Consider the following 21,010-nt stretch of genomic DNA (forward strand, 5'->3'; position numbering starts at 1 on the left):
GGGGGGGGGGGGTTAGACTTTCCTTTACAACAAGGATTCAATCAGCAGCAGATAAATCAAACTGCATCTGGATATTGGCCAGGATATCAGCAATGTAATTTGGATTCATTTTCAAGTGTCAGAGTCTGGCTAAGATCTGAAGGTTTTGCTTTATTTGATGTCTTTTACCAAACTAAATAGCATGGTCCAGAAACCCATGGATCATTCTCTTTGTCAAGCAAAAGATATTTCTCATCTCTGATCTTTTCTAAATGGTCTATTTTCTTTCTGTCTCCATTTCTGTTAAAAGGTCATGACTCTATTTATCCAAACCAGTTGTGCTGCAAGATTTCATTTGCTTCCTTGGCACCACTATCTATCCAGCAAACGGACCTAGTGAATGTGTTTTTATTGCTGTAACTTTTAATCCACTATGTAATATGTTGGTGGCATGGACATCAAAAAAAGTAGCCACCCAAAGCCATTCAAGCAAATGAGCATTTGGATACTGGATCTCTAAAAGGAGCTGAATCAGGCCCTATAACAGTTCAACATACAATTTCTAGGCACGCCTGAAGACAGAGTTTGTTGAATACTTTAAAAAAACCCAGCAACCTTCAGTGTTGCTGAGCACTTAACTTTCAGGGAAGCACTTGCAGAAAGTCCATTAACTCAAAGTATTAAGTGCTTAACTTGATCAACACCAGGCATTTTGGCTATAAATGGCATTCATCAAGGTAATACCCTGATGCTTTACATTAACAGCACTACCCTGAGAGCTTGCTTAGAGTGAGATCTTTAGCAGCCCAGACTGGGCAGTGCCTGGGCCTTGTCTGTGCCTTGGCAGCAAGTCTATTAATGCTGTCAGGGTCTTAGTCTCTGATGGAGTGCGTGGAGGGTGTCCTTACTTCATGGCACCTAGAATAAAAACAAGCATTCGCTGCAAGCAATCAAATGAATGAGTGATGTCTCTAAAAGGTCTAAATTGGGTTAGCACCAAAACTGCAAAGAAATGGCAGCAAATTGCCACTCGTTTAGGTGACAAAACTAAATTTTCCCTACGGTCCCACAATCCACACTCTGGGACAGCAGACAAGAAGTAAATCTGTGGTTTCAAACTAGGTGACAGACTATGAGAAACATCCTGGTTTGAGAGCACTATTTCAGTACAAGACACTGGGCAAATTCACTCCTGGAAAAACTGGAATAACTCCAATGAAATCAAACGGAGAGGACCTTGGGAGTGATTCTCACCCTTTAAGATCAGCAACATTAGAACAGTCTGCAATTACCTATTTCTGCAGCAGTCACTGAGATTTTGAGCCTGAAGGAGAAAATTATATTTTGTAGACATCGATAGGGCATCTGGCTTTTTAAAGATGCGGTGTATATCAATAAAATGATATACCAAGGTATTACTAGAACCCCAAGAAGGTCACCTTTACTGCAGACTGCTGTCTTGCAGAGAGATTTCATTTATTAGATGAATGGGCTGAATTTTGTACGACTGATTTTAACTGACGTAAATTATGGCTGGTTTTTTTAAGTCCTAATAATGGATTATCACCGGGAGAGGGAGAAATACACAGGGCCCTTAAATTTTATCAACCATCATCACCAGATGTTCTCAGATAGGTCTGCCTGCTTTACTAGCTATTGCATTTTGAATGTGTATGTGCCGGAGACATAATAGAGCTAGCGATTAAAGAGATTCACAAGCACCAAGACTGTCTCAAGTCTCATTGTTCGATCAGATCGTGATTGTAGCTTTGAACAACCAGTTTAAAACAAACCAACAAAAAAAAAAATCCCCCAGGTTTGCCAGCGGTTCTGCTGAAATCACCCTTACCTGAACAAGGAAGATGATAAGGAAATAAAAGTTGGCAATTCTTCTAAACTGCTCAAAAAGATTCTTCGGGAGAAAATTCCAGACAGTGTACTGCAGGGTGAGAAAAAAAGAAAAGAACAGCTGGGTAAGCGAAACAAATAGCAGCACGGAGACATTTTGCAAGTCAATAAACCAACACCGAGGGAGAGAACTGTGCCAGGAAGCTGTGTTTATCCTTGGGTCAAAAGGTAAAGAATGGGAACGCATATCTGGATGTTTTCTAGGAAACGAGATTTCATCTTCAAAGCTGGAGTTGTTGCATTGCATGGATATATCCCAGCTGTAATTCCACCAAGTTACCCTTGGGATATATTTAGCCCGGGAAGTTTATTCTTTTGCAACTGAACTCATTCGGAAACCAGCAACAAACTCCAGCGACACACCAGCTGCGAGTATCTACTGCGGCTACCGCCACAGTGGCTATATTCACAAGCATCCCGAGCCCAGAACAAGGCACACGGGGTGGCTGGCTGCTGTATGAACACAGAACCAAGGAGCTGATCTGACCCCAAGAAATCTTCTTGCTTGCAAACTAACTGCTTGTAATCTTACTTGCAAGCCTTACTGCTTGCCCTAATACAAGGACCTAGTGTAATCGAGGTCCCATGTCTCCTACCATGACAGTCCACTGGGCTTTCTAAATTGTGCTGGGACTAGTTCAGCCACTAGAACATCCCAGCATTAGGAAGGCAGAGTGGTGTGTAAGCCCAAAGATGCTTTGTAGGTTGGCTTCCCGGCAGTGTCAATTCTGGATATGTTCAAGGAACAGCTTATTTAACACAGCCGCTCACAGACATGTATGCACAGACAGCATTCCCAAACTCTTTTCTGAAGTCCCAAGACAGTATTGCTATCTGGTTAGCAGAAATCAGCTCCTCACTGGACCTGTGCTGGAGGGCAAGGAGGCTGAAGATGATCTGAGATGCTAGTAGCTAAGTAGAGAGCTACTGGGACTTTTGGACCACGGGCATGTCAGATGAGGACCTCAGTTGGATGCTTCTGTTAAAAGAATCAGCAGCAAAGCAGTTAAAAGCATCTGCAGCGCACCTCTCGTGCCACAGACCAGAGCGGCCCGCAAACTGCATCTTTAACATCAGGGGAAAAACAAAACCCACGCTCCAAGCCACATGCTGCCTTTTATCCATCCTCACATAACCCGAGCCCTGATGTCAAGCAAAGCATATGGTCCCCTGACGGGCAATAAGCGCCGTCTATTTGCTTTCGTTCCGTCTAAAGCAAATACGATGCCAACAAGCAAGTGCTCTATAAAAAACCTGCAATATGGTAGGACTGCGGCCCCATTAATCCCATGGTCTGACTTTAAAAAGATGGGTCTATACACCCCCAACCAGGAAATGAATGGTTTTGCTTCCTGACTGTGAATCCAAGGTTATCAACAGGGATCTAGGTTTTCTCTGTTTAAAAGTCACAAACACGCCGATAAAAATAACTGCAAATCCTCCAACTGAAAACTGCAAAATCCACATTTTTCCACGATTGAAATGAAACACCACTATCTCTATATCTAGACAGAGGTATCCATTGAACACAATGTTTTACTGATGTATTTTAAAGCAATTTGGAAGCCTACCAGTGCCTCATTCACTACAATAAAATACATTCTAAATACCTATACAGTTTGGCTTTTGATTTGGGGTGTTTTTTTGGGGTTTTTTTGTTTTTTGTTTTTATCATGGACAATCAGAGCTCCCCCTACCCCTTCACGCACCAGGACACAGGTACAGCTATGGCTGTCCCTCCCCACTGCTTTGCGGCGCTGAGCAGACCCGATATGCTGGTGCCCTGCCCGTGCCATTGCTCCTCACTTCGCACCAGCTGCCCCCCATCCCTGCCACAGCCCCTCACTTCCCTAGCTGCCAGGGTTATGGGGCCAGGGACCCTGGTCCACAGCCCCCAGCCCCCTGCCCCCAGCAGTAAGCAGCAGCTGTTGCAGCGGAGCGGAGGAGGCTGGCTCTCCATCTCCCATGGGCAGCATGGCCAGAGAAGCGTTGGGGCTGGGCATGGGCTGCCCACCGTGGCCTGGGACTCCCTGCCCAGCTGCCACCCCGCCGGGGAAAAATTCCTGTTTCTACACCCCAGGGCAGTGCCAATTATCCATCTACAGCACAAAAATCAGTCTGTTACTTATTAACCCTATTATTTCTATTCCTCCAACACCTCAGAGTCCTATGCAAGGACCAGAAGACACCATGCTAAGTCCTGTACAATCAGTACCCACTCTCCCAGACAGCCTGTAACTTAAGTGTGTAAAAGGTTTTATCAACTGTTGCCAGGGTCTCTCTCTACTTTTTTTTGTGGACACTGCAGCAAAGAGAGGCATAAGGAGGGGTTTGGAGAGGGATAATGAGGCACTTCTGTTATCTGAGCTCCTCCCAAGTGTGAAAAGCAATATGCTTGCAAAGAGCAGCCTCTCGGTATTGGGGGAAAAAGTTATCATCAGCAATGCAATGTGGGTGTGCTGCATCTTGTGAGCCTTCGGGGCTGAGACAAGCCAGAACCACCTTTTGGAAGCTCAAGTTTCCCCAAACCAGTTGTGCCACTTCACCACCACACTTGTGCAAATCCTGGAAGGCTGGCTCATCTCCTCAGCACCTCTTGGGCCCTTCAGTGACAACTGTGAAGGAGATTTATTCCTTGCTTGTTTATTAAAAGGCAAATGTCATAGGTTTGGCATTTGAAGCATTTACCTTTTGGAAGGGGCCCATTAAAGTTCAATAGGGCTATCTGTGCATCTAGGAGCTACACGAGGCAGCCTTTTAATGCTAAATTCAGAGTAAAATTTAGTGCCACTATTGGACTTGAACTAAACAATGAAAGACATACCAGTAAGAAAACAAAGCAACTTTTAAACTACGGCTATGGGGCTAAGTCCGTGGCTCTGTTCATCTTGCCCACTGAGGGACTCTTCAGCTATCTGCCAGATGCAAATTTAAGTTCTCGTAGTGCTTTTGACTTAATATAATCTGCTCATTTCATTTAAACTACAGCACGTGCTATAATTCCATGTCCCAGCTTCTGCACTTCAAATCTAGGACCTTCCCACCAATTTATGAACTGATGGAAAGTGTTCCCTGGGTGTGTCCATGTGCAATTAATACACAGCAGTAAACTCTGGCACAGTATTTGACACCACATTTGAACGTGCGCCTGGGATTATAGCACGCTGAGCTGGGGCAGAGCAGCTCTGGTTGTCAGGGGGTCCCAGGGTATTGGGAGGTGGGGGGGGGGGGGGGGGGTCAGCTTGCCAGCCCCAGTTTGTTCTGACCTGGCTCAATGTGCTGCAGAAGGGCTGGCTGGGGTACAAGTGTCTACACATGCTGCTGTGCACTAAAAATAAAAAACTGCACCGTAGGTTAGTATTTGTATTTACAAGCACTATCTACAGCAGAGTTTATTAGCTGACTAAGGCCTAATAGGGTGGTACGTGTAGATGGTGAGACACTTACTGAGGAGTTAATCAGTTAGCTCTGCAGTAAAATTAATTACTCCCATCTGATCAAAAAAGGGGAAGAGGCCTCGTGGGTTGTATGTCCATAAACAACTCCAGAAGTTACATCTGGATGCATCAAAACAGGTCAGCCCAATAATGAGAAGTTGCTCACTGCTGCTGAAGTTAAATCTTTACAATCTTAAAATAAAATTCTTTGTTCACTACTTTTTATTTTAAAAAGAAAGAGTAACTGCATCCATATTTGCTCTTAGAAAGCTGCCGCGCATGCAGCTAGAGGTCTGGCGATTTTTAAAGGGTAAGAAAGGGTGAAGGTCACTGAATCATTCGTTTGGGGAAAAATGACGGATTTTAAAAGAAAGTGTATGAAACGAAGTCAGGTAAATGTTTGATTTTGCTGTGCTCTTGAATTATTGAGGCCCTTTCCCCAAGTTTCTACTGATAATCATTAATGGTATTTGCAAGCAAGTAACAAACACATTGCAAAGACCTGATTTCATCGTGTCTTAATCTTAAACAGACTGAGAAGAGTCGCATTTACCAAATAAAGATGGACACAATTACAAAATATATGTAAAAATGAGGCGAGAGAAAAAAAACCACACACACACCATAAGTTACTACAGAAAATGGAGTGTTAAAATAATTTAGTTATTTACCCTCAAAACAAAACCCACAAAAAAACATTCCCTGAAGGCCCAGGGTTACATACTTTATGCAAAAGGAAAAAAAAAAAAAGGACACCTGGTAAAAATCAATGGGGGCTTTACCCAAGTCAGAACTGCTACAGCTGGCCTCTTGCACAAAAAGCAATTCTGGCATAAGTATACACAGCCAGAGGACATCAAAATGAAGAGAGAGATCTCAACTGTTCAGGAAGGATCTTAAGTACAGCATGACTAATGTTTTCAACGATGTCCTGGGTGGCTCCAAAATCACCTTAGTATCAAGTGGGAAGTACATTCATCCAGCTATCTTGACAATGCTACTGCCACTTTTTTTTGACATTTATAAACATCTTTTCCGGGTGTGAAACAGCTTTACGGAAAGAAAGGTGAAGCTGCAAATAGCTTCAAGACAAGCCAAGGGCAAACCAAAGGACGAGAAGTTTCATCGCGCAAAACGTTCCAAAATAAACAACCGTTATTTTAATTGAATAGCCGCGTTTCCCCTGTTATCCAAAGGAAAGGCTAAGAGTTAGAGCGTGCACTCTGGGAAGTTATTTTAGTTCTGCATAGGAAAATAAAAAAAACAAAACAAAATAATAAAAATCACAAGACAATTGTTATCTGCCTATTTTAAAAATACCCCTCCAAACTACTTCCCATAGTAAACAGGGTAAGTCAGTGATGATCTCTCACCATATCCATTATCTTTTAATTCCCTAAACCCAGAAAATGTACATAGAAGAGCTCCAGGCACTTTGCTATTGGGTCATGTTCCCATGGGTGCACCTGCAGTAAGCATGAACAAGGAAGTCAGTCTGAACTGGAGTTTTGGTGACATACAGATTTATAATTGGCGCAGGTTTGGATTGTGCCAATAAAAACGTAAATAAAACCTCCGAAGAAGGGTGGCAGGGGGAAAATTATGGGGGAGGTTGGAGCAGGAGCAGACCCATATGCAGCCATTAGGGCCCTAGTCAATCCCCCATCTCCCGAACGTCAGTGGAGAATTTTACATCAAACTCCAGCGTGGACCGTAACGGCTCATCACCAACATGTCAGGCACCAGCCACACAAGCATCAGAGAGTTGTCATGACAAATGCAAGGCATGCCATTTTCGACTACTACTCGACACCTTTTTAGATTAACAGCTGTGTTAATTAAAGCTTCTGTAATTAAAGTAGTCACTTCGGCACAGCACTGAACGCTGCAGCACATTCTTCCTGCAAAGAAGAGTTTCAGCTACTCGAACCTGGACGGATGAGGTTGGAGATTTCAGAAGGCCACGAGGGAAGATGAAACGAGACAAGATTGAACACAGAAAAGAACATGTACACTTTCCAGCAGATTAAACAACCCGACGTTTGCCAGCAAAGACTTACCTTGGAGGAGACGATTCTATTGTCGCAAAATTTCTGCGCAACGTAAGCATCCGTTTCAGACACGGGGCGGTGGCCAACTAAGACGGTGCGCGTACCAACTCGTTTCTCTTCCCCAGCACACTGTTAGAGACAACACAGGAAAGCAAATAAAGCCGCTGGCTTAAAACATACATGTCTGTATGAGTGTGCCCAGGGGTTTGCACTTAGCCCATGGGGATGGTTTCTTAACTCCCATGCTCCTGGCCTCCTCCTCATTACAGGTTTTAGTGGAAGGAATGCAGTACACAAGTTCATTTTCTACACACTTGGCACTTTTATGCTGGGCAAAAGATGGCTGCTCCCTCCAAGTACAATAAAGACTACATCTGGAAGTGGCAGCTGAAGCCTTACCTATGTATTGATGTGGTCCACAGCAGATGCCCTACTATGTGGACACAAGACTTGCCTCAGTATCTACTGTTAGTGGCTGGCATCTCCCAAATATGAGAGTTCCCACCTGCTCCAGCTGCTAGAACATCTGTTAATAAGACACTTTCCACCTATTGCTTGACAGGAGGTGGGGAAAATACATCTGGAGGGTGTTGCCGGCCACTGGCCAAGGCTCCCTACTGTGAACTATACTGAGCCAGTGTTACCAACTCTCGTGAGTTTTGGCATTGTTCTTAGTCTACATTTCAGGAATGTGAAAAACTTAGCTCTTTCTTTTATACATATTTGTATTTATCTATCTCTATATGTATAAATGAAAGTTTTTCACATTCCCAAAGCCTAGACTTCAGGAACAACGCCAAAGATCACGACAGCTGGCAATGGTGTTGAGCTTCTGACATTAGGGCAAGTTGACCTAGACTCTGAAACCCCCTCTCTCATTTCTAAGAGCTTGTTTGGCTCTTCCATTGGTTTCTTTTTTGTTAATCTTTGGACACCTAGCTAAAACATAAGCTCGACAATATTTAAAGGGGGGAAAGTCTTCTTTTTGGGGGGATGTGGGCATTAATGTAATTTTTCCCTCTTAAAGTTTGAGTGCTAATTACCTGTGGGTAAGCAAGAGAGTGTGAACATACAACACATCTGCTTACTTACTTGCATGCTCTTACCCTACAGTAAATGTGAGGGTGCTCACCCTATTTACTGAAGATGAAGAAGGGTAATATCTTTAGGTTTCCAGTAGTTTTTAAAAACCTAGTCCTTATCCTCTATTTCCTCTGCTTCCATAGGGCTTATTCCTAGTTCTGTATCCATGCCTGACACACGCCTATCTAAGGCTTCTTCCTTTATTACGTAGGTACTACAAAAAGGGATAACTTTAAACATGTGGGGTCCCTTTGCGCGATAAATCTTTCAATTAACCACACGGAACTGCAACATGACTAGAGAAAACAGCACCTTCTTCTCCCGGTTTTGGCATCAAATTCCTCTTCCACCCCACTCCCCCCACTGGAAATCCCAACCCAACCCGTTCAGGCAAACTAGGACGTTTTGAATCAAGATCCAAGTTCTGCTATTTTTCAAGTTTAAATAAAATAAAATAGTGAGGCAGATAAACTTTCCATCATGCAATGCAAAGTTGCATGCAAAGTGAGTCTGAGACAAACAACAGAAGCACAGTCCGGCCAATGTTATAAGAGCATCAGGAAAACGAACCATCACAGGAGGAAGAAACATAATTAAATGCTCAAAAATATTTCAGTTGGGCAACAAGCACAGGAAAAAAAAAGACGCAAGAGGAACATTCAGCATTTCAAAAGGAAGGTTTTATTAAGGAGGTTTTGGGGAAGCAGCTCTCAGCCTTCAAAATAAGTTTTGGCAGATAGAAAATACCGTTGCCAGCCCTCAAAGGTAGAAGCCAGGAAGGTATTCTGTGGCAGGCAGAGAAAATACCTTCATCACAATTCAGACCACCTTCTGCTTGGGAGGGGATTATATTCAGTAACGCAAGATGCGACAGGAGAGCAGAGGGCAAATCTAGCCAGAATTAATCCTCTTGGTACACTGCTGATGCTTGCTGTCTCAGCACAAATCTCACCATATCGGGTATTTCTCTTACAGTCCCAGCTCCTGGACTCCTGTGATTCTCAGCTTTGGCGTTTTGTTTTTTAAAGTTACCTTCTAGCCTTCATGGTTGCCGAGAAAAAGCTTGAATTGTCAACTCTAAAGACTCAAACAAACAGAAAGCAAATCAACAGATTTGAATTAAAAGGGGGTGGGGGGAAGATCCTTGTGCTTTTAAAGGCCATTTTGGGGTCCACTGTATAGTTTTGTCAATGGCTGGGGTTGGCAAGGCGGCTATCACTTCTTTGCTCTCTTCCATGACCAGCTCCGCTCTCCCATGCCCGCACCTCGGGTCCCCGTCATACAGGTTCAAATACTTGCTCCTTTACTGCTAGCCACACCGTGCTCCTGGACAAGGGGATGTTTCGCCCAGCAAAACCAGCCTGAGCATGGAAGTTGGACCCGCGGCTAAGGCACATGGCAGCACCCGCTCCAGCCAAATCCTCACATTTGTAGTGGGGATGGTGGTGGGGCTGCATGGACTTCTACACTGGGGTATTAAGCCCTAAAGCAATGAAACTTAGCACCGGGTGGGCACATGGGACGGACGTCGTTTTATCAGAATGAGATGCTACAAGTGAACTAGGGTCAAACCTTAATGAGAGTCCCTGTGCTGACAGCAATCATAGAAATGATAAGAGAACAACAGGAAGGAGAGTATTTATAGCATGTCCAAGATGCCGATCAAGTGCGGAAAGAATTTCTGTCCTTCTAATTAAAATAGACTTGTCAGATTTTCTCTCTCTCCCTTTCTCATACGCAAAACACGCCAACACCGACTCCTCCCCCCCAACAAAAAGCCAAAGGAAACTTTAGGGAAAAGAGGTTTTTGTCTTGAAGTCAAACACGCTTTTCTAAGCAGCTCTTGCAGCAGGTTTAGATTTCAGGTCTGAGCTACTGTCATAGCAAAGATGCAGGGAGACTGCATTGATTTCCTTCAAAAGCCCTCTATGCTGTTTACTACAGATATCAACATGTTTTATTTAACAAGATTTCAGTCCAAAGTTTTCCCAGGGCTCTAAAAAACTTGCATTAGGCATATACATACAAGCAGCATGCATTTCAGAAGGGCGAAGGAAGCACTCACAAATTCCAGCAAAGTCTTAGCACTACTTATTACCTGCATTGCAATGGTCCTCTAGATCCTCAGTCTGGACCCTGTCAGGACGCAAACCCAGAGCGTGTCTTACCTAAGCCAGATAAGATGCACTCTTTCCTAGAAAAGCATCTGATCTCCTTTCCGATTTTGATTATCCCCATGTGTCTAGTGATGATATCTGCGCACAGCAAGTCAAACCATTCCCATTTGCACATTTAAATACTTCTGCACACACTGGCCTTCCCAACGTTACGTGAACATTTGCCATCCTTCCGGCATATAAACATGTCAAACCTAAAGCCACATACCTGCTGCTGAGACAAAAACCCCAGAAAGGGTATCTATAACCAACCACCCAGTTTCCCGGCATGTGTCTGAATTAACTTCCATGTTAACTTCCAGTTAATTCAGAATCAGCCAGGATGGGAACAGAAACACGAGAGTGAGTCTAGCACAGCTGTGTGTGGATGCTCTTGTGATGAAACAAGCCTTTGGCGGGTTTACCATAATGTCCTGGTAAATTAACCCAAATCAGAAGGCGACACTTGTATTCCACAATCTCAGTATACAGGCGCTTGTAGGCCTAAAAGAACAAAAAAAAAAATGGTGCTTTACTTTAAACATGTGTTCCTGCGCCGAGCCCTGCGCATGCCCAGAAGAGGCAGCACATTAGTTCAATTTGGCTCGCCCGACACCTGTAAAAATTGGGTACTTTAGTGGGGCTTTTTCTGGTGCTTTTATCTAATAGCTGATTGACTAAAAGCGCCAAAAAGCCCCGCTGAAACGCCCTACCTTTACAGACGCTGTAGAGAAAATATGTAACTATATATAAATCTTCCTAATCCAGTAGAGAACGTGTTGAAAATAATATATAACAGATGAGGAACCTGAATGTGTATTCAGTGAGAGGAGTAACATTAATTTGAATAATGCTTTTACCTTAAATAGAGGGGAAAGTGGCTTTTACTCATTTGACAACAGATGAATACCTGATCATAAATACAGCTATATTCCAGACACGAACATATATGATACGTGGGATCACAATAACCAGTAGCCTGCAAACTCTTTCATTTGAAAGGGGAAACTGCTGCCTTTGCATCACACTGATGAGTTGAATATTTGCACTGACTTCAGATACTTGATTCTCAATATCCCTGACTAATGAGAAGCAATGATTTGCAAAAGCTAAAAAGCCACAAATACTTGCAAAGTTAGGCTGCCATAGCTTTCAAGTGCCATGCCTTCAGGCTACTTTTATGGAACAAAAATTTCAGGCCAGACCAAGAAATTTGATACCATATGATCTGGCTTTTCTGCTTCCAGCAGCGTGAAGGAAGAAATGATGTTATTAGCTCACAAGGTCTCAGAGAGTAGCTCTTCCCATCTTGGTACTCGATGCTACTTCCACTGGAGAGCCTGGACTAGGCAACTGCAATTCTGCTACAGTCAAAAAAAGCAAGAGTCTTCATTTACAAATGCTTTTTCTGCAATAAGAAGGAGCAGGAAGCAGCAAGAAGCATGGCCTGGAGAAGCTCCAACTAAAACCCAGACAGGAAGAAAAGCTTTCTGCTCCCAACAGTCTGACAAAAGGAAATTAAAATTGTTTCTTTGCACGGGCACCGACGTGATGACTGGGTCTGAATGGCGGAGGTGAGCCTGACCCTGCAGAAGGCTTTGGCCCCATTAGATGATTTAAAACTGCCTAGCCCACTTTGTAATCACAGATCCAGCTGAGGTTTCCAGAAACAAAGCATTCATTCTTTTTTTTAAAAAAAGGAGGCATCTAGCTGCTTTTTTTCCCAAAAGAACGAACAGGCCAACGGGTTAATACAGCATTACAGGGTACTATGCTAACTCCTGTCATCCTTCTCCATATTTTTCCCAGGTCGTTTGCTTTGAAACCCCGCTGCGTGAGGTGCCAAAAGGGCAAAATGCTGAACACCCGTCATGTATCCAGCATCCCCATGGTGCACGTCCATAGCTCGCGTGCTCTGGTCCAACACTCCTTTTCAGGGAAGGGACTCAATTGCAAAACCTGAATGCATGCAAGGCCTGGCTGCACCTGGAGGAAAGCATGCTAAGGGCCTGGTATGAGTTAAGGCCTTAAAGACTGGCCAAAACGGAAAAAAAAAAAATTATAAAAAACCCCCAAAACACACAACCCTGGGCACGTGGATAAACTGAGCAGCAGCAGTTCAGCAGACCCCGATTGAAACCTAACCCAACGAAGTGGAATGGGTCCGACTCCCCATCCCAACAAAGCACAAGAGCTCTGTAGATGGTCTCAGTCTGCACATTTGCTGCAAGGGACCCATCCTTGTGCTCCTGCCTCAGCCTCCTTCTTGCTGTGCTCCACCATGGAAAGGAGCAAAGCAGGTTCAATTTGTCATCCAAATAGTAGAAGCACATTGAACACCCTCCATTATACCCACCTCCCGCACAATACCCCCGTAGGATCCCATATGTGGGGAAAGATGCCCTCACTGGGCATCACCCCCTCGGCTGCCTGCAGCCTCCTTTGAACTGCTAGCAGTGGGGAAGGATGGGATCGTCCATGTTACAAGGATGCTGGGAGCTGGAGGACACCTGGGAAGGTGCACCCTTACACCTTGGTAGAGATGCAGGTGAAAGCGAGATGGATGGATGCTACAAAGCACGCTCCAGAAGTAACCATCCCGACCCTAGAGTCCGACCCCAAGAGCAGAAGGCGTTTACAGCAGCACAAAATAATCAGCACCTGCCCTTTTAACAGCAGCAACAGCCCCTCTACGAACGCTCATAGAAATATCTCCTCCTCTGCCCCAAAGCACGTCACCCGCCTGCACGTTGCACGCCTGCTGCAATACAGTCATGTGTAACACAACCCGCGGTGGCCAGACATCCTTTCCGTGCACATCACGACTGCGACGGCTCGGCCAGAGAGGAGAAAGCCTGCTTTATGAACTGAAAACAAGGCCAGAAAGAAAACGCCACAAACACACCTGCTGCCCCAGTGAGACAAGCGGCACAAACCTGAGATCCCCCTGGGACAAGCAGAGCCATCCACTGTCCCTACAATACCAGCTATGTCTAGCAAGAGCGGTGAGAAGCGTACCATGTCCTGCGATCCCTCTGAAGTTACTGGCCAGCAGGGACCCGAGACTCCATATGGTTTGCAAGCTCCGCTCTCATTCAGGACGGAGGAAGCGATGGTTTCCTCTGGGGCGTCACCTTAAACGTGTAAATGTTTGGATCTTCCCCAGTCACAAACAGAAAAAAAAAGCCAATTCATTTTACGAAGCGTTATGAAACAGCCAGGGACTTTCACGTCACGAGCACACTCCCTCACCCGAGGGAGCACACAGTTCTTCAAGAAGCAGAACTGGAAGCCAGGCCATCAGCGCTCTCCTGAAGACCCAGACCTGCTGCTCTCTACTTGCTGCTTTGCTCAAATCATTTAATCTTCATGTCTGTGTGGATTCTTTCATTTCAGATTTTGTGCTGCCCCCCACCCCTCCTATTTTTTTTTCACCCACACCAGCAACTAAGATGAAGTTCTGGCTTTGTACAAAATGTGCCACTAGGAAGAAAACGCCCGCAGGGGCTAACCAGACTTCTCCCCCAGCCCCGTTTGTCCTGCTATTTCCACTTGCTAAGTCTTTTGCAACTCTTTGCTAGCTACCCCACGAAATTCTAAGGCACCTGGTCCCCGAGGTATTTCAACACCAAAAGTCACGCAAACAACTAGGGAATTTACTGCAAATAACCCAGAGGTTCCAATTAATAAGTAGGCAAATGCATGCCCTGACAACGCCACCTATATTTTGCAAGGCACTTGAAAGCTATTATTGTGACAAGTATACTAAATAGCTCATTGTTTTCCACAAGGCACTACAGGTTACTAATAGAGACGCGCTAAATCTTAATAATGAAACCTCAACTCTAGTGCTCTTAACAGAGACTTAAAAGCAGACTCCTGTTTCTGTGAGCAATGTATGAAGCATGTAGATTACTGTAATAAGGATTGAGAGAATTCTTTCCACTGCATTTGAGATTCAGCTTTCGGTATAGAAACCTCAAAAAGGAACTATAACTCACCATGGATTCCAGTGTTTCTCCAGCCATCGGAGGGGGAACTGGCTGATTTTTCCCCTGGATGAGCACTGTGTTATGCCCAGGGAGTTTCTGTAAAGCAGCACCATATTGCTCCTTGGTACAAGGCTCTTCTGGTATTTAGAGTCTGGCGTGTCAAAAAGATTATTTAAAATCATGCGACTGGGCTTTCCCCTCTCTCACAAGCCTCCTTGTTGCTCTCCTTGGCAAGAGGCTGGGCTTTGCACAAATGGGCAGAGAACAAGGCTTCCCTGCAAGGAATTTCTCCAACAATTCAGCTTGCCCAGGCAGACCACGGCTTGCTTCCCTGAGTGTCGAAACACAATGGTTCAGAGCGGGGGCAATGCCAGGGGCTGGCCATTCCTTGCTACTTCATGCCCAGGAGGAAGCTTGGGGCTGAAACGCTATGGGATAAAAGCGTGCTATGCTCATTCCCACTTGGCCCGCTAGAAGACATCCCTCTCTGAAAGACCTGCGTCAGAAGCCAGCATACAGAGCTGTTCCAGTAGGGATGCTCGCCATGCACTGACGCTAGGTTTGTGCCCAAGCATCCCAGCTCTAAGATCTATGGCACCTCATAGCTGAAGGATGGAGCAAGGTACTTGTGATGTGTAGGTGGGCCTGGCATTGTGTCTGCTTTACCTGGAAGTGCCCTGTGGGTCCATCCTGGCCACCCACTGGGCTTCTGCACAGCTGGTCAATCTCTGCTTCTAAACTTTTGGTTACTGAGACTTATTCCTGTTGCGGCTGAAGATCTTCCAACTGACCTGCATGAGCCATCGAGACGCATCTCCCAGCAAGGCACTGAGCTCCCTTTGGTGCAGCTGGGCAACATTTTTGATGGGAGCAGAGATTTTAAATTGGGTTTCCAGCACTGCAAAAGTTCTTTCACAAACATCTTGTGAACAGGGTGCCAGGGCATTAGGCGCTGTACTCGCTTCGAGTGCCATAGCTGCCTCCTCTGGTCCATACGATGCCATCTGAACACGTCCCATCTCTATTTAAGTGGAGGTTGGTGGCCTGTCCTCCCCATCCCACACAACCACCATCAGTTTATGTGGGTTATGCTCTTCACTTTCTTGCTGTTTCCATCTGCTATGCAGCATACCAGTGAGGAAGCTGCTTTTGGTTAACAAGGGGAACAGAAATAAGATGCAAGCTCCATGCAGGCCCATATAGCTTGGGGTGCAGTTATACGAATTTGCAGGAGTCAGAAAAACCTGTCCGAGATGCTTTATGAACCCCCACCCCAAGGCTGTCAAAACTATCTCCTTGAGGAGATGGCTTGTAATAAACTCAGCAGTTGCCACCAAATTTCCATTGCCCTCAATCACACCCCTACCACTCCCTTACCTGTCAGGTAAAAGAAGGACCAAAACTTCACAGGAGGACAAAGGAGAAAGAAAGCAGCCGCTTAAGTTACACTTGCACCGTTTATAATCCTCTCTCAACCCAAATGAATGGCAGCCCTGTGATGCATAAGTACAAGTTGATGAAGCAATGTGTCAGACAGGAAGCAAAAGTTTGGACCCTATTTCAGCTACATTAACAAGCAATGGCCACACCTGCTAAGCCTGTTCAAAATAGCCTATCAAGTCAGAAGTCTTCAGTTCACACCAAAAGATGAATAAGGCCGGTGGCTGGTCCACTTTCAACCAAGCCATCCAAATGACATTTAGAGGAGAAAGGACTCTTTTGGAAGACGGGGTCCTAGGAACAAATGCAAATTGTATTCTAAGCAGCTTCTCTCCACTGGATGTTTAAATTGATATAAAGGGACATGGGCTGTTTAGAAGACTTTCTGCTAAACTACAGTTCAAAACTCAACTCCGAGAAAGGCGTGTTTTCAAACTCAGGCACGCACACATATAAATCCCGTTTCTTAAACCAACATCACACCTACCCTCTTCACTGATTTAAACATTGCAATGCTCAGCTGTACCTATTATAACACTGCAAGAGCATTGCTGCTATAACACATCAGGAGGTACGGACAAAGACAGAAATTACAGCAAGGTAAAAAGGGCAGGAATTTATCCCGGCAGCGGGACCACAAGAACGGACCATGAACACATTCATATCCCTTGTACAGGGACAGTAAAAAGAAGCTGAATGACAGTACTTTAGCCCTGTTTTACTGAGGGGTAAAGTTTCTGCAACTTACTCCAGGATAAGCATAAAACACACAAGCAGTTATGGAACAGTTGATGCCCTGGTAAGACCTGGCTGGCTTTTCGCTCACTGTAATTTGCTCATTTCTTGCTGCCCACAATCTGGATTGTGTACAAATCAAGATAAAAAAGCACGAGCATTTTAGGTCAGGCTGCACAGCCTGATACCAGATTCCTAAACGTCAAAAAAAAATTACCTTAGAAGACGATCACTGCTGCTTTCCAAGTCCCCATTTCAGCAAGAAGCAATGATTCTGATGTGATGTGAAGGAAATGCAGGAATTGGATTTACTATTTAAAATAACCAGTGCTTAAATTGCAAAAACAAACAAACAAAATACATGCATGATGCTGAGAGATGGCGAAAGGAAGATTCACTGTACATCAAAATGCCAGACCAATATTTTTTTTCAATAGTTTAAAGACATCTGTGGGTGTCTTAAGGCAAATGACAACACGTGGTTGCTGATGACAAAGATTTTATGCTTAAGAAATGAAAAAAAAGGCGCTGTTGTGATATCATAAGCTAAAAGCACTGACCTCAGACAGGCAAACTGGATTCAATCCTCAGATCTGACCACCTTTCCCTGCCCCCTGGGGCATTTTTTTTTTTTTTTTTTAACTTCCCAAAGCCATGAGCAAAGCTGGAAGATCTCTCAATGGTTAGGAAACAGTAATTTAGACATTAAACACAGTTCCTACCCTATAGGATATACAGTACGTCCAGTACCTAACAGTGGAGCCCAAATCTTACCAGACATCATAGTAAAAGTAGCCAAAAGGCTACGAAACATTTTAATGCAAAAATAATGACCACGTGGGGAAGAGAAACGAAAACAATCCAACTCATCAACACAGAAAACCTCTATGTTCACTTTAGTATACCACTTCCCTCCCCCAAAGCAGATACCAAGAGGAATCCTGGAAAAGGATCAAAGACCTATTATGGATATTTTTTAGGGTTACCTGATAAAACTAACTATAGAGGACAGAACTACAAAGCTTGCCCAATTTAAAGGAAAAAAAAAACCCCACAGCTTGTACTTAATATATGCAAAAGCCATAAGGAAGTTTATATCATCCTATTCATCTTAGGTCTTACAAAACAATAGTCTGAAGTCTAGCCACTGCTATATTGTTCCACGGATCAATGGAAGTAGCTGAAAAGACTATTTACTTTACAACGTATATAATAAAAAAGCCACTAAAGGCAAAAAACAAACAAACAAAAAAAACCCACCCAAAAACATATTCACTGCATATGTTTCCAGTTATCAAAAGTGACAGGAAAAGATCATTTGAGTTATAATTAACCACCCCCCAAAAAACAAACAAAAGATCAAAATGTCTAAGGCAGGGTTCAAACGCCAGCCTGTCTGGCTGGTTCAGTATAACTGTCACCCTGACATACTTTACCGTAACGCTTGAATCACTTTAATGCAACTGCTTGTCATTAGTTACTATTCACAAAAGCATCTGCAACTCTTCTGCAAAATGTTTCCTGATTTCATAACTGAACAGACTGTGCTTACCCACACGGACCATGATTTCAGCCACATTTCCTGGTCTAAAGGGAATTCCATTGCTTTAAAAAAAAAAAAAAAAAAATCAAATTCAAAATCAATACAATCTATCTTCTACACTGAGCAGGCGTTTAAGAAAACATAAAAAAAACCCGGGATGCAAAACATGGGTTTCTAAAATACCGAAATCAACAGAATCAAAAGAAAACCATGAGCAGCTAAGCAAAGGTCAGTGTGATTTGTCCTGGAGCGTGTTCACCGAGAACAAATACCTTTGTGCAGGGAGTTGTTCATTGGGGGAAGAAGGGGACGGGCACAAAAGTTGCTCATTTTCATTGGAAGGGTTTTTCCAGGACAGGTTTTAATTGAAAGCCTGAAATCCAATGCCCCGACTGAAAGCAAAGCTGGATTTTTAAGCAAATATCCTTTCACCCACATTCACGCTCACACTCCTAGTGCGATTTCAACCAGAAGCAATAGGGAGGGTTGCAACAATTATACTACCAAACTCAAGCAGCATTGTGCAACACCAAATTATCTTTTTTTTTTTTTTAAATCAGGACTAGTTGGCCAGTTAAACAACAGGACAGCAACAGGCAATGGAGGAGATAACATACCCCTCAGATAAAAGGCAGGTTGAGAAGGCAGAGTCAGGGGAAAGGACTTGACCAAATTCACGCTGCAGGGCCCAGCAGAGTAGGCTACACCGCCCCAGGTAGCTCTCTGCTTGCTAGGACACAGAGCCGCTCAGCAGGTGATCTGCTTGTTCTCGCCTACAAAAAATTTTTCCCATGGGGGAAGAAAGGACTTAAAAGAGTCCTGGAAACATTGACTAATCGAGTAGGGCCATGGAGGAGGGAAACAATTAAACAGGACAAGTTGGAAGAAATGCACTTCTTTCCAAATAACACGATGGCTTGCTGGAAGGGATCAGCCCTTTCTGGGGACTAGACTAAGTTGAAGAGAAGCATCTGTGCTAGGAAAGCATGCAGACTAGATGATGCCTGCCGGACACCCCACACCTACCTGGAAGACCCCCATGTCCTTTTCTTGGGTATTAATTACCAGGTCTGGGCTCTGCCACAGCCTCAGCAACAAGTGAAGTAAAAGAGATGTAAAAAGAAATCAGGACTCATGGTAGAGGTGATATCTTTTATTAGGCCAACCAGATTTTTGCAAAAAATGTCTTTAGTTGCAAGCTTTTGGGCACAAACACCTTTCATCAGGCATAGGAGAAAAGATTGCAAAAGTTCTCCTGGATAGATCTTTTCTCCTGTGCCTGAAGAAGGGTGTTTGTGCCCGAAAGCTTGCAATTAAAGACTTTTTTTTGTTTGTTTGTTTTTTGCAAAAATCTAGCTGGTCTCATAAAAGATATCATCTCTACCATAAGTCCAGATTCCTTTTTGCCTCTAGATCAATACAGCTACAACCTGGATACCTGACCCAGGGTAAAAGAGATGCGACACGTGCCAGATTCCTGGGAAAAGCCGCAAAGCCACACACATTGTGCATGAATGTTTTTGATTCATCTGCTGCAACTGCTACCCAAACTGCAAGGAGGAAACTACATGAATGATCCTCACTCATGTCCTTCAGTGGAAGGGAGAGCCACTGCTGGACTGTTGTTTTAGCTTTACTGAAAACCTTTTGGGGAGGAAAGCGGGGTACAGGGGTAGGAAATCGGAAGCACTCCAATGCTTTAAGCTCTTACACAGCTTGAAAAATCACGTCAATGATTTGCCCTTCGTGGACAGGGGTGGGAGTAGGGTGATAGGGGTGAGAGAGAAGCCACTTTTGGCATCTTGAAAAGCAGAGTTGTTGCCAGCTGTTTCATTACAACTGTAACATCTGTATGCTCCTGTAGCAACCTATGTGTGACCCTGCATGAAACAGGGCTGCTCCCTTTGTACACCTATGGGGACATGTGGCCGTAACAGCTGCATCAGAATAGCTTGCACCAGTGGCATTTGACATCAGCATCACTCTCCCAGCTGTCTGCACCTCAGCCTCCCTCTGTAGTATTGGGGTGTGTTGCTCACATAACCTCCCTTTGCTATTAACATTTATATCCACGCTGTTTCTCTGGAAAAAGTGTTTCCCCACATGGTTTGGTCACATTGTGGTGACTCCAAGGGTGAAATTCAGTCCTTGGCCTCTTGTGCCTGCAATCCCTGGCAGGCACTCAGCAAATTATTAGTGACTGGAAGTCAAAATCCTGCACATGTGCAGTACCCACTTGTCAAATGTTTGCTCCTGCTGTTTATAAACAGAAGGATCTTCCCAGATGTACAAAGCTGCCAGCTGAGAGCCAGGACCCTACCTGCTACCCTCCCCAGCACATGAGCTTCGAGCCAGCAGGGTCAATCTTTAATAGACCAAACAATTCACCTGTGGGTAGAAATGGAGGATGAAAAAACCTGGGGCCTAAGCATAACCACCTGGACAGCACTGAGTGTACAGGGATGTGAAAAGTGGTGGCAAGGGATCGCCCCTAAATCATGCAGCAACTTAGGTTAAAGTTGCAGGCACTGGCCTCCATCGCAAGAAAACAGAAGCAAATGAATGGTGGCTGAAGACCCTGCCGGTCTCTAGACTGCACAGATCCCTTCACACTGTCCAGGATCTGGCACAATGGAGCTGCCTTTCTAGTCCCCAAGTCCTTGCCTGTAACAGCCATTTGGAGTGA

At 44.4% G+C, this 21,010-nt stretch overlaps 1 protein-coding gene across 6 annotated transcripts in view; it reads right to left on the reverse strand.

The window, feature by feature from the left end:
* Positions 1–18,423, reverse strand: part of ATP11C (ATPase phospholipid transporting 11C) — a 72,038-nt gene extending 53,615 nt beyond the window's left edge. For 3 of the 6 annotated variants that reach the window (XM_019536441.1, XM_019536445.1, XM_019536447.1), the window contains exons 1-3: positions 18,334–18,422; positions 7,385–7,504; positions 1,829–1,918 (exon numbers count right to left, since the gene is read on the reverse strand). In XM_019536441.1, coding sequence (XP_019391986.1) covers positions 1,829–1,918; positions 7,385–7,504; positions 18,334–18,384 — 261 coding nt within the window. In that variant the 5' untranslated portion in view covers positions 18,385–18,422. Of the gene's footprint in view, positions 1–1,828; positions 1,919–7,384; positions 7,505–9,410; positions 9,869–18,333 lie in introns of those variants that run through there. The other 3 variants (XM_019536444.1, XM_019536443.1, XM_019536446.1) reach the window with 3 other exon arrangements.
* Between the last annotated feature and the right edge of the window lie 2,587 nt (positions 18,424–21,010).

The sequence above is a fragment of the Crocodylus porosus genome, unplaced genomic scaffold (assembly GCF_001723895.1).
Source record: "Crocodylus porosus isolate Cpor-Errol unplaced genomic scaffold, CroPor_comp1, whole genome shotgun sequence".
NCBI classification, from domain to species: domain Eukaryota; kingdom Metazoa; phylum Chordata; order Crocodylia; family Crocodylidae; genus Crocodylus; species Crocodylus porosus.